General features: G+C 43.2%; 1 protein-coding gene across 1 annotated transcript; it reads left to right on the top strand.

Moving 5' to 3' along the window:
• Nucleotides 1-4,122: 4,122 nt before the first annotated feature.
• Nucleotides 4,123-15,665, top strand: T265_12932 (hypothetical protein; the record flags this gene model as incomplete). The annotated part of the gene is made up of 4 exons (XM_009166366.1): nt 4,123-4,192; nt 9,759-9,881; nt 10,958-11,052; nt 15,477-15,665. Coding segments are annotated over 4 exons (477 nt in total), but the record flags the coding sequence as incomplete, so codon positions are not given.
• Between the last annotated feature and the right edge of the window lie 2,158 nt (nt 15,666-17,823).

The raw sequence follows: 17,823 nt of genomic DNA, 5'->3' as shown, positions 1-17,823 counted from the left end.
ACTCAACCTGGTTTTGGAGTTGACTATGAGAACATCGTCGTAGAGATCCAGCTGAATGACGACTGTCCCTAGCTAGACATGCCTGAGGTGGGTGTGACTTGCAGGCCACGGGACCACCCTTCGGACACAATGGGTAAGGGCGGTTCAGTTATCCCCACGTGACCTAAAAATTACGAGCCATCAGTTGGGCATACTGATGGTCTAGTTCTCTCCTGTTCACTCTCCAAACTTACTCCCTCTTGTCTACACCGGACATGGGGCTTTCGGTTGGCTGAATACGAATCAGCCCACACTGCATGCGACATTATTGTGTTCTGGGTTCGGTCGGAGAAAACGGACGCCATCACATCATCTGTGAATGGATTTTCTGTTGAAGATCCATCGGACTATAATTAAAGCCCATCCATTTGGCCGAAAACACCTTACTGTGCACAAGTATGCTTCCATGATCACGGTTAACCTATCGCGATGACCCATTTCCACCAACAACATGGGAAATAGGGGGAAAATGCTTCTCGTTGCCTCTTAAAAATGCTAAAGGGAATAATGAGAGTAACAACTGGTCTTAAAGTACAATGTTTGTATTGACAAGAACGAGAAGTGAATGGGACATAAGTGAGGACTTTCTCATAAACGAAACAGTGCTGATACCGGGTGAGGTAGTGAATAAAATCTGCGCGTGACTAAGCATGATTTGTGCACATTGTGCCTCTTCAACTGTACGCTGGGAGACTCAGGAAATCATTCAGAATGTCACAGAAGTTGTGGGGAAGATTCGAGAGGTTTTTAATGAGCCCCGGACAACAGAACTGGGCAGCGGGCTGGAGCCGAAATACCGTCAATAACCTGATGGTTTCCCGCACTTTGGTACTTACGGACATTGTGAGTAGTGTGTTTGAAGAAAATTCGTCTACCCAGGATCCTGGTTGAATTGAACCAAAAAAACAGTCTTCCAGCTGAAGAACGACAAACGCGGGGTCCTTTGACTTCTATCTTATTACCAAAGTGCTTTGTGGATGAGTACATAACTCTACGACTTGAGAGGCTCTCAATCTGAGTATTCTATTAGCAGCTCTGTAGCTTGATATGAGCTGAAAAGTGAATGGGGCCGCTTCGCTTACTCAATACGGCATCTGAGTTTTGCGACCTTTCATGTTTTATATGTTAAAATCTAAAGGGAATGACGTGATAGAATTTGATGGTTTTTGAAATCAACATACTTTCCACCAGGCTTACGCCATTGTGGATGCTTTATCCTTTCGTCTGGCGACAGGGACAATACAAGTGTAGGCTCACGACTTCCATAAATATTACGGATTTGGTCTCCCTTTATCAACAGTGTTTTCACGGTCTTTGAGGACACCAAGGAAACATTTGGCTTTCCATGGACACAGGTGTTACTTTCAGATTTATCCAACACTGGCTTCACACAAACCACGTGTTGATTAATTACTGACCAATATGGTTCACAGTGGAGGTCAAGAATTCTAGCCTCTGGCTGTCCAGTGTCATCCAGTTTCTGGTCTGTTCATCAGGCAAAGGCATTCTGATGGTGATGATTACCAATTCGTGGTGACAGTCTGCCTTGTCTCACCATTTCACACTCTATCAGGTGCCAGAACAACGTCATACGTACAAACGACCCACAATTTTAGTATTCCTGGATTTCCTTGGCGCATTTCACCTGGTTGATCGGTCTGTTCTCATTGGCACGCTTGACCATCAAGAAACATCTCGGAAGTTCGTGATCTTCTCAGACTTCCGGACGTGTGAGAGCATGTAGGGATCTCTCAAAATCTTCTGTACACAAAACAGTGTCGGTCAGCGGTGCCCACTCTCCCCATTCCTATCTAAATTCGTGACCGATGAAATAATGAGCCGAACGCTGGGAGGTCTTAAAAGCTCCGGTATTCAAATGGTACTTGGCGAAAACCTTGTCCATCTGAAATATGCAGACGACATCGTTTTCGTATTCGAAGGGGAGGATAGGGCGCAGTTGTTCTACGGATAAAGTGAACATAGTCGTCCCGCCTTTTGGTATGCACTTTCCCCCCACAAAGTGTAAGGTCATGTCTGTGAACATACAGTCACTGAACACGCCATTCACAATCCAGGGGAGGCACTCGAAGTTGTGGAGCGTTTGGTGTATCTTGGAGGTTGTATTGGGCATGGTTGTAGTGTGACACGAATCTGCAAGGCACGGATCGCGTTTTCCAATTTGGGACATCTATGCAGTCAAAGCTGTGTATCCATGAGTCTCAAGGGACGTGTGTATCAGGTTACAGGACGGGCTGTTTTGAATGGCTGTAAGAATTTGTCTGTTTTAGCAGTGGAGCTGAGACATCTTCAGGTGTTCGACAACCGTTGTCACAGAACCGCAGCTCGTGTGGGTTGGTGTCGGCGAACCCGTAAAGAAGTAATTAAGAAGTGAGATTTCGGTTGTGCCGTGGGGATTTCCATTGGTGAATGTGTCTAGCACCAGAGGCTGCGTCGGTTAGCCATGTCATGCGCTCATGTATTCCAGTCCACCGCTTGTGGGTCGTGTAACACTGGTAGCGTTGTTAGTGCCTAGAACGAAGAGTACTCACCGAAAGTAGTTCTTCAGCCTGCACTGCTCATGCAGTTTAACTCGTAGTCACAGACTGTTCACAGTCTCATGTGTGCTGCCTTTACTACAAATACAGATGAGTTTTATCCAGTGTGTACTTTATAGTTGTGCTAAAATTCTTGATTCCGGTTGGAAAAAAATATTAGGAAACTCCTTTCTGCAGATAAACTCCAAGTTCCAGTCGAGCAGTCCCAAGTGATCTTTCACGGGAAATTGGCCGTCTTAGGAGATAACTCGTGGTCTTCAAATGCTACATCAACTTTTGGTGACGAAACATTTGTAAGTTGATGACCGAGCTCGGCAAACAGGTTAAAAGTAATCGAAAGCCAATAAACGCACGCGAACCACTAGTATTTCGACATATTACCAGATTAAGGAAAGATTTACGGAAACAGGAGACAAGCTGACTCGATAGAGTTTAAGCTTGGAATAAATTCTGGTTGGCTGGCAATTGTGGCACTAACTTCGAACGCCGTGTACCTAGGAAGGTTTCTCATTGTGTAGACGTATTTACAGACCTTTTGTTAGCGGCTATTCAATAACGGGCATAATTTGTGCGCTCCGTGCCGCCAGGTGATAAGCGAAATTGCATCCATAAAATTAGCTGTGGAGACTGCAGCTGCTGCAAATATGTCACCTAAGATAAAAGATAATAATAAGATAATAAATAAAAGATACAAATACACTCAAATCCAGACGTGCTAAGTAAGCTGAAGAATCAGTTGTTGAGGAGATCATTCAGAGAACCGCAACTAGACCAGAGAAAAGAGACGCGGAACGATGCTTTACTGAATCTTGAGCCGTTCACATGCATAGAATATGCATCAAGCGGAATGGTAGTCAACACAAGTCAGCCGCAGTATTTACTATAGACCTGCAGTGGTGGCGGCCTCACTTATGGCTGCTGAGTAGAGTGAAAACAATCAACTATTCTTATCTTTTACGGTAGTCAAACGTGTCTGATTCATATGTAATTTGCTCATTCCCCTCTTGTGAGTAACGGAAATGGTCCTCTTATATCGTCTAAGTCATTCAGGTCAACGTCTCATAAAAGGCCCGAACTTTCCGATGTCGTTCGCACCGAATTCTGTACTAGCACGTCCAATTACCCACACATTTTCGCCACTGAATTATGGATGTGTGATTTTTAAGCGGGATATACTAACCTGTTTAAAGAACAGATTTTCACAGGGCCTCAAACTATACGCATGAGCATAGCTACCTGTCGGTTATAAATAGTCCTTTGTTGAGCATGTGAACAAAACGAATACTCGCCTAAGTCTGAATGGAAGCTTTTGTTGTAAACTGGTTACCGTGAGAGATTTCGAACAAAATTGCAATGATACACACAGGATTATTTTGGGAGGCTGGACGATTTGTTTAGATTAACAGTGTTACAAATTAATATTTCCAGTGACGCCTCATTAGGAGAACAAACATTAATGAACCGCGACTAATGAGGAAGAGAAAACAGCTCATTGCCATATGAAGCAAATGAACAATTCGTGTTGAACATGGGTGCTGCTATTTTTCTAACCAACAAGCATTTTGAACCCCAGAATTATTCGTCTCATCCTACCCCGGGTAAGTGGTAAGTTAAATTCGTACAATTCGCAGCCCAGAAACCGTCATATGAAGTTACACAGCTGCAATCAGCGCCCATTGAACCCTTAGGCTGGTGGAAGGCTTACACGATCGGTCAGTCTAGGCCTCAGAAGTGGGCTCAAGCAAGGACGAGTGACTTCACGAGTTTGGACTTTGCTTCGTAATTTGAAAAAAATGAAATAAAATCGGCAGAAGTTCATTGCTTCTGAGGGTAATTCGTTTGCAAGCGAGGCAGTGAATACGCGGTTTGTGCTTACTGGTACTATGCATCGAAAAAAATGGTTGTAATGTTAGCGGAGATACAATCACTTTCAAAATAATGTTTTTTCGAGAGACTCATCTAGAACCCAGCTGAGTCTCTCGGTTTTGATGTTTCCATGATCCCAGTTGAGTCTCTCGAAAAACTGAATTAGTGTGTAAATGGGTGCATATTCTCTAATTTCGTGCAGTTTGGTTTGAAGTAGAACATAAGGGTGACGGAAACTCGGGGACTGCATCTGACCGGTGAGCCTCAAGAAGGGCTGTCGACGGATTTTCTGCAACCTTATGAGTAGTGCGTTACAAAAATATGGTTGTACTGTTCTTTTTACTCGATTCCATCGTGGCTGAATATTCATGAACAAGATTTGGCATTTTACCTTCGAAGACCAACCACTGAACAGGTGCCGTTTTTTATGATTGAAATTTTGGTGAGGTTATTAATGAACTACGCAACTTCAGAATGCCGACACAGCATCACTCTTTTCAGGTCAAGTGGTATCCAGTGGTACCCCTTAGAGATGCCTCAGTGGTAGTCTGAACAGATCACTCCAAATAGGAGCATGCAAGAAACTCATAATTTCCAGTATTCATGTTGACGCCTTCTGTATATAAAGTCTGTAAAATCCAACGGGCTGCATAGAACGCTTTTTCAAAAGGCGGTTACAAACGGCGGTTTACGCATAGACTCTCGGCCTGATATCCAGTGACAGAAGAAAGGAACCCGGAAACCATCGGAAGGACATAGACGTCGACGGGTTAGGGGAAAACTAATGGTCACATCAGATTGCCTTTGGATGTGTACGACAATATTTGTAGAGTGATGTCACCAAACTATGAGACTCACGTTCAGACGTCCGGAGTTAAAATCCCAGCATGGCTCTAATAAGAGCAAAACTGGGATCTAGTGCTACACTCTTCCGCATGGTTTCATCAGAATGACCGCAAGGTGACAGGACAATGACTGATTAAGCTAGAGTGATGCGATTACAAATGTGAGAGCCAGAAAATTCACCTTGGATTTGTCCATACATGCGAATAGTTGGCATCCGAATTGACGGATTTTACAGGTTCCACGCGACATAAACGCTACATATCCGTTAGTTGCAAGTAGATTATCTAGATCCTATCTTTTTTGAAAGGGTACTTTTGGTGAAACTCATGTTAAGTATTGCACACTTTCCGGGACATATCGGTAGCGACAAGTTGCTCCACAGAAATCTCTGAGTATACTTCCGGTGTAGGATTTCTTGATAGCGAAAGTGGAGCGCGCGAGTCTAGACTCGAGAAATATTTGATATATGTCCGAAGCATTACCCGCAGTCTGCCCACGAATTTTTTGACGAAGTTGAGCCCTTGCGACCAACCAGAGTCAACATTAGAATTGGCAAGGATATAACTCAAACTATCACATAACATTGTGAGTTTTGTTCCCTAAAATGTGCCACGTGAATAGTTGGGTGAATTTAATCAGGTCACTGTGTAGTTGGACATATGTCTAGTGTATCTAGTATATATACAAATAGTACAGTACATACAGTATATATAGTACAACATGGTAAAGGTCCGTGTGACAGTCTTTATTTACACATTCTAAGCAATCCTGTCCAACATAAATCATGAAGTGATTTTCCGAATAGCTCTAACTACTATTTATAGAAACGAATTCGTCTGCCATAGGGAACCCTCACTATCTGACCGAAACGACAAATCCCTTTAGCAAGACGCGTTGATCCCAGGCTAATCGGGAATAATCGGATGCTGAAAATTTGCCATACCACCCAGACCGTAAATGAAACCAGATATAAATAGATCTAGTCTGACAAATTTTCATGGGATTTTTCCGAAACGAATAGTCATCTATTATTATTATTATTTCGCAACAGGACATGTTGGTTCTTTTGTGAGCGCCTCATTTTCTTTGTAGGCTCATGGGAATGAATCACAAACACAAATCAACAACACACTTTCATCTGGAAGTATCCAATCAGCGCTGAGCACATAAGATATGGGTGAATAAATGCACCGTCTTCCGAGCACAGTCTATACTTCTCATGATGATTCTTAGAGTGTACAGTAGAGTACTAATTTGTATGCTCGCCTGGTTCTTGAGTAAGTGAAACTAAAATTTCTGCATCCCTTCAGGTCTTTTAAGATTGTGAAGCCGTTAGCTAATGCTCACGCTAACAACAGGACGATGCCCGCTTAACAGTGTCTACAGTCTACGTGGCCAAAGGTGCTTACGGTTTAAACTTACGCGTATCCAGCTGAAGGAATACACTGTAGCCTCAGGTGTCCAGGTTTTGAGATAGGTTGCAGCAGGTTTCTTAGAAACGAACAAAATTACAAGAACTTTCTCTCGAAACGAATGTATTTTTCTCTCTGAGCGAGTGCATCGCCGCTCAACTCAAACAAACCATTACACCCACATGCAAACAACTTTGGTTTCTCGATAGACTCACCTGGAACCCAGTTAAATCTATTGTTTTTATGATGTTTCGGCAACCTTATGAGTAGTGTATTGCGTCTATACATGTATCGCGATATCCCGAATATCGTACTAACTGAAACATGAGGCGGCCTGGTGCAGCACATTCATTTGCTTAGAAACATCATCAAAACGAGAGATTCAGCTGGGTTCCAGGTGAATCTCTCGAAAAACGAAATTTTTTGGCAAATGAGTGTATTTTGCTAACTTTGTGCAATTTGGTTTCAAGTAGAACACAGACTGACGGAAACTCAGGGACTGCATCTACCTGATGAGCCCTAAAAAGGGCGAAACCGGTGGTGGGCTGTCGAAGAATTTTCAGCAACCTTATGTGTAGTGTATCACGTCTGAAACATTACTTTATCCACCCATGAGAGGTAGTCTTCAGCGGTCAGAATTTTGTCAGATATAAAGTACGAGCGGCAATCACTAGACCTTTAGACGGGGAATTGAGTTGAAAAAGCACTGGGCGACTGGACCGGATAGGATTATAGTTAACGAATGAATCAATCAAATATGGGATAACAGTGCTGCTGTATGTGGCAGTTCTTGAAAACCCGGTATTGATTCGTAAGCTAGTGTTGAAGGTGGAGATAACTTTCAAAGTGTCAGTATCTGAGGATGCACGTTGACAAGCTATGGTTTTAAACGAATATCTATCATAAACTCCAAGGTGTCGAGTAGTGGTAGAATCAAGAGAACTACACGGGAATATGGCCTAAATTTGGAGGACAAATTCGGAAAACCAGACAAAGGAACAGCAAAACCGACAGGAGAGGATGCAAGGGAATTTTTCATATGAATTCTGTTGGGATAGGAAGTAAGCAATAAATAGACGAACACCTTAATTTATCGAAAGTGCAATGGTAACACTCACACTTGGAAGGCCTTTTGGGTCAAAGAATTTACTTTGGGTAATCTGAACTCATATGAAGCTCTATCGGGACTGCACCGTAACTGTTCCAAGCATATTATAGCAGCTATGTTAGGATTACGGAAGATAGTAGCGCCATCGCTTCCGAAGTCGTCAGATCGCTTTAACTGAATAACGTCACCTTCAGGATTCGAACGAAGCCAAACTTCACGGGACCTGAGTACGGAGACGTTTATATATTCGTCATGATGTCTAGCGACTCGGAAAGAATATACAACTTTCCGTCCACCGCGCACACAATGCATCGCGAAGGTTGAATTGTTAGCTCACGCTCACCACTGCGTCGTCTTCAAACGCCTCATTAGCCTGTATGAGGTTTCCCGTCACAATATGACTCTCATACAGGTTGCAATTTTGGGTTCACACCTTTCGCGTTAGGGTTTTAGAGAAACCTCCGCCAACGAAAAAAAAGAACTAGTTGATAAGAAAACAACATCCGGCTCTATGTGTAGAAAATTCCGTTTACTAGTGAAGTGACAATCTCACTGCCACGGGTAATTTGAAGTCCCAACCAATATTGTTAAGTAGCGGAGATTTTTTGCCTTAAAAAACTCTTAGAATAAGCTGAAAAGATAGCCTAATCAGATTGTTTAACTGTATGTAGGATGACGAAATACACTGCTTTCAATAAGCAGGTGTTTGTGCTGGAGACCTTGAATTTACGGCGTACAAAAACAATCCAGTTCGAAGGAAACATCATCTCATTCTGTCTGATCGCATAAGCTGGTAGATGGGGCAATCACGTGGATCTAAGACTGCGTCAGTGTAAGTGGTCGATGCAGCGGCTTGCTGGTAGCTATAAATGACATACACAATGACATGTTGGAGGCTGTCATACTTGATGAAATGTCACTGAGAGAGTGATTTTCATATGCCGGCGAATAGTGATTATATTTGTGTTTGAGTCAGAGGAGAGACTTTTCCTCAGAGGGTTACTATTTTCTGGAGTTAATGCAAGTGACTAAAGAAAGTGCGCAATAGATAGTTTGGCATATTGCGATGTTTATTTTTCAGGATGACGTTCAGGAGGTAGTTTGCGTTGGTCTATGTTTTGACGGTCTTCAGGTTTTAGAAGTGACCCGGACAATGTGACTGTTCACATTACTTATATCCACACCTAAGGGGCCGCGACAGCTGAAAAACTCTCGCACACTTTTATGGGCTTGCGGTGGGACGCGGGTTGAGGAATCGAACTGAAACTGATTCAGTTTTCGATGGATATTATAGTAAAACATAAGACAGAAAGGTGGATGTGAAGAGTGGGGGCACGAAAAATGACAGATTTGGGAGTAAGAGTACAAAGGCTTGTTGAAAATGATACATTACCAATGAGACCGGACAAACATTACGCAACTAGCGCCAGGGATTCCTGTGTACCGCTTGTGCCTTTAGGAGACAACTTCATCCAGTATTTAGTTGCAAAAAGCTCGATAATTATAAAAGGCACACAATATAAAGTTTTTCAGGCGTGTTCCGCCCATATATCTCATTCGCGCTCTTCAGGAGACACGTAACCTAGCCCCGAATGACTTTTAATCGCGCTAGATTCAATCAGTGCCAAGGTAGGTTAGACAACAGTAACACCAACAGCCAGCTTGCTCGTGACAGCCACTTCTTACCATGCTTCAGTTTTACCCAGAGTGCATCAAAACGACCAAAATTACCCATATGACACTAGTATCTTTAGTGTAAGCTGAAATACATGTCATGTGGAGTAAAGCAAATACATTTCCTCGGAAGCTCGCATAGAGTATGGACAATAGACTTTTGACTATGGTTCCGGATTTGAGTGTATACAATTCTGTTTTCTCCGGAACCATTACACTGGGCAATAAATTTTATGTAAAATGTTTGGTTCTTTGTAGCAGTGAATGGACACCCACATAGGCATTTCGTTCGATCAACGGTGACAGGCGATTTTGGCCTGAAGTCAACTATCGACCAGGATGGACGTGATCATGTGAAACCAACTCCTGTCCGACACATTGGTGAGTTAAACGGTAAAACAAGAGTTCATTTGAAGATGTGGCCAAGCACTCGATCATATGCCGAGATTCCAGTTTTCTTTCGACTAACTTTGTTCTATGCTAATCAGCAAAATCCCACATCATTGAATGCAGAAATCAATGGAGCATTCGTACTCTGTCTAAAGTACCGCTGGTTTAAACTGTCGATTGAATGTTCATTCCTCACAATGAAGTGATGTTTCGCAGGCAATCGCTTACGTTAGTAGTTTGAGGGCTCCTTATCACTTACAAAAACCCTCATTAATAAGTGGTTCATCGCTTGCGATAAAAGGCTTTATTTTTACAACGAGTCTTCTTTGCCGTCCTTAACAATCTCCGTATTGATCATGTTCTAGATTTTTCAGAAGAATTAAGGCCGCTTTCACCTCTCTGTTCTGCCAGGGTGACTAAGACAGACAACTTAGCAGGCTCTAGCTCAGAATTTGTGTCCCGGCTTGTAAGTAGCTGAATATAGACAATGACATAGCATCGAGGATCAGCGACTACTTCTACTTCGAAGGTGGAAAAGTGGTGAGGAAGGCACTCCCAAGATCTGCTCTGTTTTGTGCATCACTTTACCCAGTGACATCTTTTACCAATGAGAAGTTGAGTAGTGCTTCACCGAAAAGAACTCAAACCAGTTTTCCTCACCAGCCAAATTCTCTTAAACAGAAGGAACTCGTTATGATAAGTATCTCTNGTATCTCTTCCCCTATACTGCTCACACTCAAGGGGGGGGGGTGGGCGGCGGCTTCTATCACCATCTTGACGAAGCGAACCACTCACAAGGCTGCTCAAGACTCGATGACATCTTACAACCGGTATCACTCTTCTTGGAGCTTACAATATGGGGAAAATCACTCAATGACCGTCAAACCTTTATTCCACCTGAACACCTAGTTATGCAAAATCTGAAAATCATACTAATTCGCCAAATAATTCGAATGGTTTGTTGGGTTGTGTTGAATTTTTCGGAAGTTCCCAGTTCGTAGTGTTAATACGGAGTGTACGTATAGTTGGATAATTTTCTTCTCTGTTTGAATGCCTCATTTTTTCAGTTGTTCATCTGGAAGTTCCAGAGTCAGTGGTCTGGCGATCTCGTATTTCCGACAAGAAAATAAGCAAAGTTGGACCAAACAGACTCTGCCGAATGGTAAGTTTGATAAATGCTTGAAGTCATGTGACTCGATCATAATGCCGCACTTTTGCGTACAAAGCCTTGATACATACAAATTAAGGGCTATGGGTGCAGACCGTGTGTACAAAGCACTGTCGTTCTTGATTGATGCGCATTTTCAAAAAATCGAAGAATTCAGAACGTATTCGCATGTGGATTTTTCCAGGTTAGCATTGTTGAGGTAAACTGCAATAAAATGTTTTCCTTCATACATACAAATTAAGGGCTATGGGTGCAGGCCGTGTGTACAAAGCACTGTCGTTCTTGACTGATGCGCATTCCCAAAAAATCGAAGTATTCAGAAGGTATTCGAATGTGGATTTTTCCGGGTTAGCATTGTTGAGGTAAACTGCAATGAAATGTTTTCTTTTTCAGAAACAGGTGATTCCGCTGGATAGTAAAGCTTTTAGTAAAAATTTCGTGGACAAAACGAACAACACACCTGCACAACGTGAGGCAGATGTGTGAGAAAAAACAAAGCCGGATATGACTCATCGTTCGTTTTTGTTTGAGGATAAGAATTTACCGGTTGAAAAACCACTAACCACTTTATGCAAGAAGTCGAAAGGTACAGAAGAATAGTTGTAACCATGAGAGAAAAAACTGCGAGGATTCGGAATGCCCACACAAAGGATGGCGATTTCATGTGGAAGTCATAGGGCATATGTTGTGCATGATAGTGACACGGGGATTCAAACTTAGTATTGGCAATACTGGTGGCTCGAGTGGGTTTCTCGGCTGTTGATCAGGTGGTGGGTGATCTGTTCTCCGAGTACGGCAACTGGAATGCAAAGGCTTCGTCATTGATTGAGGGGACACTTTCAATGGGTGGTTGGATGCATAATTCTTCCAATTATGCTTGCCGTCATATAGTTTCAAAGGTGTTTGTCTGGTTTTGGATCGGCTAGTATACAGTTTGGCTGGTTAGTTTAGGATGTGTGGTGCTTCTTGGTCTGATTACCTTGCACCTGACTGGTTCGTTGGGTACATCCATTTCAGTAGTTCTGTCCTATCATTCTTTTCCCTTGAATTAGATTCATGCCATCTGTCCTGTCATTTGATCGACCGAATAGGCACCCTTCACTTATGGTGTTTATCATCCTTCGATTTTTTGTCTAACATTTCTGTTGTTATGTGATCTGATTTTCTGGCTCTTCGTTGGTCCATAAAATTACCTTGGTGCTCGATGGAAACAGCACCTAACACAAAGGTACCTTATGAACCAGTCGATAACCAGATACCAAAATGTCAACATAAACAGGCTATTTTTGAACGACCAATCACGCCGAAGCTATTGATTCACCTTGGGCACCATACGGTCGCAAGCAGAATTAGAGCAATCACCCAGCCAGCAGTGTACTGAAGATTTCTCCTCGTACAGTGACGAAGCATTTACAACTCAAGCTCGGTGAGCAGATCAACTGTCATGTGCTCAAAAGACAATCTTGACATTTCTAGATGAACTCTGAGGGACGAGTGACAGACTTTGTTTAATTTAAATGTCTTATGAATGTCTAAAGCCTCGAAGGGTACTAGAGCGAATCCACCTTCCTTGGTGTAGGCTTGTCTTGGTTTGATTTCTTGTCACTCCAGTCACAACGCAGATACTAGTCTCTGTCATTGCATTTCGGTTTGGTATTTCAACTATTCTGACACACGACATTTGTGCTGGGCAAAGAATCACTTCGCAGCAAAACACATAACCAACTTCATGTGTGCACTAGGCACAAGGAATGATGCCTGGTAGCCAGCAGTGTACTGAAGATTTCTCCTCGTACAGTGACGAAGCATTTACAACTCAAGCTCGGTGAGCAGATCAACTGTCATGTGCTCAAAAGACAATTTTGACATTTCTAGATGAACTCTGAGGGACGAGTGACAGACTTTGTTTAATTTAAATGTCTTATGAATGTCTAAAGCCTCGAAGGGTACTAGAGCGAATCCACCTTCCTTGGTGTAGGCTTGTCTTGGTTTGATTTCTTGTCACTCCAGTCACAACGCAGATACTAGTCTCTGTCATTGCATTTCGGTTTGGTATTTCAACTATTCTGACACACGACATTTGTGCTGGGCAAAGAATCACTTCGCAGCAAAACACATAACCAACTTCATGTGTGCACTAGGCACAAGGAATGATGCTTGGTACTCGAATATTTGGTAGCCATTCACGGGTTCTGCGTCTGTTAGGTTATATTCTACACCCAACCAGTGTAGCTTGCGCGAAGAACCCCCTGGTGAACCTGAAATCTAATTTGGTTTTTCCAATTCTGCTTGATTCTTTGACTTTGGCCACCTATGAGTGTTAGTCAGATGCGAGACTAACGTCGATTTTGATCCACTGTCATTTCTAGCTAAAAGAAAAGAAATACAGGGCTTGGGGGCCTAAATCCAAATAAACTGGCCGCCTAGTTTACAAAGTCAACTAGGGCAAAAAGAAGCATGGTGGCTCTGTATTGTCTTTCCGGAGCCCACCAATAAATCACTGTTTCCGTCGTGTCGGACGAAAAGTTCGATGTATCATGTAAACACTCCCACCAATCTCCATGGACAGCCTCTTGCTGAGAAACGTTCAGAGTATTCTTCCGATATCTTGATTGAAAGTTTTTGTGCGTAACTTACTGCATAAAACAAAGCCCATATTTTGCATCCGAAGAGTAATGGGTCTTTGATCAGAAACCGATTTCCTGGGGACTATAGTGGAAACGAATTTGTTCTGACACAGCCAGCCGAAACTGTAGTCTCCTTGAGACTCACCCGTTTGGTAGACTTATGGTCTCGGGTAAGTAAATGAGTCCACCAACTGGTCTGTTAGAAATCCGACAGGGACAGTGTATGCAGTTAGAGCGTTTTCTGGTTTTCGTCACTTTCATTTGAGACTGCAGATTGTCTTCCTAATCGTTGATATCATCCTTCTGAAGGTAGCTGACGGCACTGCCAACCATGGCATCAACACATTTTCAGTCCGAGATCAGGGCAGTTTGAACGATTTGGGTATAGAGACATCCATACGATAAGTTCTCTAGTGAAAGCTCACATCAGCTTCAGTCGAACTTAATCGGCTGTTCCGTTGAGGGCGACCATGTCGGTGTGACCAGTTCTCATTCAGCTTGGTAAGTTATGGTTATCTGTTTACTCCCAGGAGAAATATCAGTCCACTTGTATGAACACACTGAACAAATCCAATTTCATCAGAAACAACGCTTGATGACATACTAAAGTGGGTGTAAGGAATCACTGTACGCTGAGCAACCATCAGCCGCCCTCATCGATAGCCAAGCACCTCACAGCTATTGGCCGCAATCAAATCTTACCCAACTAGAGATCACAATAAGTGGCTATCAATGAGGCTTTCTCGATCTGGGTTGTGCAGCCAACGCCATTCGCCCAGAATTTTCTTCTAGATAATTTATGTCTACATTGAACTGGCAATTTGGCTGACCTTTTCACTCGGCCTTTTAAAGTCGTTACCATGAAAACCTAATTAGATACAGATGTGTTTTACCTGGTTGATGACAAAGTAAAAGTACATCTCGCCAAGCGTCTTCTGGTGGCCTCATGGAATTTCCCCAAAGTCAAAGATGACAGAAAAAAGAGGCAACCTCAGCCTACATCGGTGATCAGTGCAGATTCCTTGATTTCTCGTCATATGTGCGGAGTTTTGCTCGTGTCCTAGCTATGGTGGGTTACTAGCACAGCTGCTAGTTCGGGTGACCTTTCGTCCGTTACGATGTCTTTTGCACTGATTATTGGTCGTATAAATTGAAGCAAGGTAGGAAGTAAGTGTCAGTGTTTTTGATGTAGTGCCCAAGAACTTGACGAGACATGATTACATGATTTACAATATTTAATCGGGTTGGCACCAACCGTGATTGGGTCACGCTTGTGCGAACCTAACCTTAGTCAGGAGATTTGCAAACAGTGTAAAAAGACCAGTGTTAGTTCTGTCAACTGATATCGACGTTTGTGGCCACTGTACCAACATCTATGTACAATGGTAATTTGAACACAGTTCATTCTCTCAAACGGAGCATAGCGACGTATGGGTGATCGAGCAGAGTGGTTTGTCATGCTCTGAAAAAAGTTAGTTGAATAGATCATCTGAAGTCAGGATATCCGGTATCGACTAACTTCCCGAGTGGTTTCTTCGAAAATGGAACGCCGAAGGTGTCACTCTGGGGACCGGTCACCGTAGGTGAACTACATGATTAAAGAACAGTGGTGCCGCATCTTGTCTAAATACAAGGCAGTCACACTGCCAGCCAGCCACTGGTAGCCATTTGGCGCATTTTTTAAATTGTCTATTGGGTCGGTTCCTTCCAAGCCTTTCGCTACCACTCACTGTATTTAGAAACCAACTCAAAAAGGCCACATTTCCGTTGTTTCCCCTATTTCCAACAAAGCTGAAGAACAAATTGGGCCCAAACATTGGCTGTACCGGCACAAAATGGGAGACTGGGTTGTCAGAAGAGGATTCAAGCACAACGGTTGATTCGAAGTGGCTTCGATCTCTTATTCTGAACGAGTTGCCATCCATAGAGGAATCAGGCAATTCCCTCCCGGTCTCTACAAGAGAGCCGTTGACGGAAATGTGTAAGTTCACAGCCAGTAAAGGCTAACCAAGGCTTGCAGTCAGCTTGTGTGTATATCCTAACCAGTAATCGGTCCTTAACCGTTAGTAAAGTCATACCCTCCCCTAATCTCATTCACCCGAACGGCTGGCCAGTGGATGCGTGGCCTTGAACTTAACAACTCGAATCCACCAACCGGAAGATCACATGCTCATTCTCTCTCTCCGACCCGAATAGCAACTCGAATCCACCAACCGGAAGATCACATGCCCATTCTCTCTCTCTCTCTCTCCTACCCGAATAGCACCCATAGGTACATAAGGCAACAGGTGGGTTTGATGGTAGGATATGTACTCGCCAGAATGCAGGCTTACTCGGTTTTCCGGTTTGAATCTGCACCGGGATAGAACTCCTATCCAAACACCCGTGTCCATTTACCCTCATCTGATTGGTTAGTGCAGCAGCTGACAAGGGTTAACAGCGAAATTTTCCAATTTCGGAGGGTCAGATGAAGAAGGACAACTGCCATCGTTCTGTTTCTACTGTTCCCATGCTGGTGGTTTTCGAACCGACAAGAAGTAACTGGCAGAGTTAAGTGATCCATCCCATCTCTGCCCATTTGATGCGACTCGACTGGGGTGAAAGGGTTCGTGTAGCTGAACTTTTGGAAGACCAGTCACACATCATTACTCATCACTGCTCATAAATGACGCTTTTCCTTTTTTTATGTGACATTCTCTCATGTGAATCATAGGGCAGGTTCTCATCTCCATGCCATCGGTGAGATGGAAATCATCAAAGACCACAATTTTTCTTGTTTTACCATCCATTGTTGCTCAACAGACAAACAACTTCTTGTAACATATCATAGTTCGGTGCCCTCTGGTTTTGCAAAATTTCTCCACTCAGGACACGATCATCCCATCAATGCGAGGAGTACTCATAGTTTTTAAACAGAATTATCTTTGTTCTTACGCGGTTGGTTCCCGACAGTGGGACCATTCATTAGAAGAATCCACCATGTGTTGGTCACTCGAAATGATCTTTCCGGCTGAAGTGGATGGAGTACTTCGAAGCTGCTTGAAATGTATTCTAGAAGAAACAAACCCGAATTGCAGTCCAGCAATTTTACTTTTTTAAAGAAAGTTGACGGCAATTGCTAATGCGTCACAGCTTTTTCTCGGGCAATTCAAGGTCAATTTGTCCGTTTCTCCGCTTCAATCTGCAACTGGTTACAAAAGTCTGCTTCGCGTGTGCACTTTAGTACAAACGAAAATATCTATACTTATTTACTTTAAGCACCGAACCCTCGATTTCTTCATTCAAAGCCCGAGCTATTTGATAAACCAAAGGACGCATGAAAAATTAACCACAGTTTTACGGGACTGATCTGGTGGCTAGAGTGACCACTCATACGGTTTATATCAGATGGTGATAATTAAGTGAATGGGTTGCTGGTGATAGTTATAGCGTTTGTTCAAATTCTTAGACTTCTTGAATGTTGCTGGCATTAGTGCAGGATAACGAACAATCAGCGACCGGAGTTGTCCGACAGCTCGTTTTAGGTGCAATGTTAAACAGCCCTCTCCAATTAAGTAATTCTGCTAATACTGCCCGATATCTGCTCATTGCCGTGTCATCTCGGGTCGCACGGACTGCCAGGCGATAAGTCAGCAGAGGCTGCTGGTGCTGTCATCTTGTGATATCAAATAACAGTCGAGTAGGTGCCGAAGTTATCTTTGGAGACGCACTAGTGCTTGTTATTTGGTACATTTGTGGCCAGGAAGACATCCCGTTCAGGCAGGCACTAACGAGCGGCAGTTATTTTGGTGACTTTTATGATACTGTACACAGTAGATCATCATCACCATCATCAACAGCATCAGTGTTAAACACTGATGCTTCGCTAACATAGAGCCATAATTCATTTGAAGGCCGTATTGTGAAGAAAAAATAAAAGTAGACCAGGTGCTGCCATGCCAAACCATTACGAGGTGTCTGCACCTCCAGACATTCACCCTCTGCCAAGTCATGGATTAGCCACATCTCCGCTTTTGCCACTCTGAATTGGGTGCGGAAAAAGCACTCTCTTCGGCAAATGATGGTTCAGCATACACATAAAATTCATGGCCAAATCAACGCAATTTCTGGTGCTGGACAAATTCATCAATGGAGATCA

The sequence above is a fragment of the Opisthorchis viverrini genome, assembly GCF_000715545.1.
Source record: "Opisthorchis viverrini unplaced genomic scaffold opera_v5_25, whole genome shotgun sequence".
In the NCBI taxonomy this organism is placed as follows: Eukaryota; Metazoa; Platyhelminthes; class Trematoda; order Opisthorchiida; family Opisthorchiidae; genus Opisthorchis; species Opisthorchis viverrini.
Note: the sequence above shows the minus strand (reverse complement) of the source record. Positions and strands in the feature narration are given on the sequence as shown.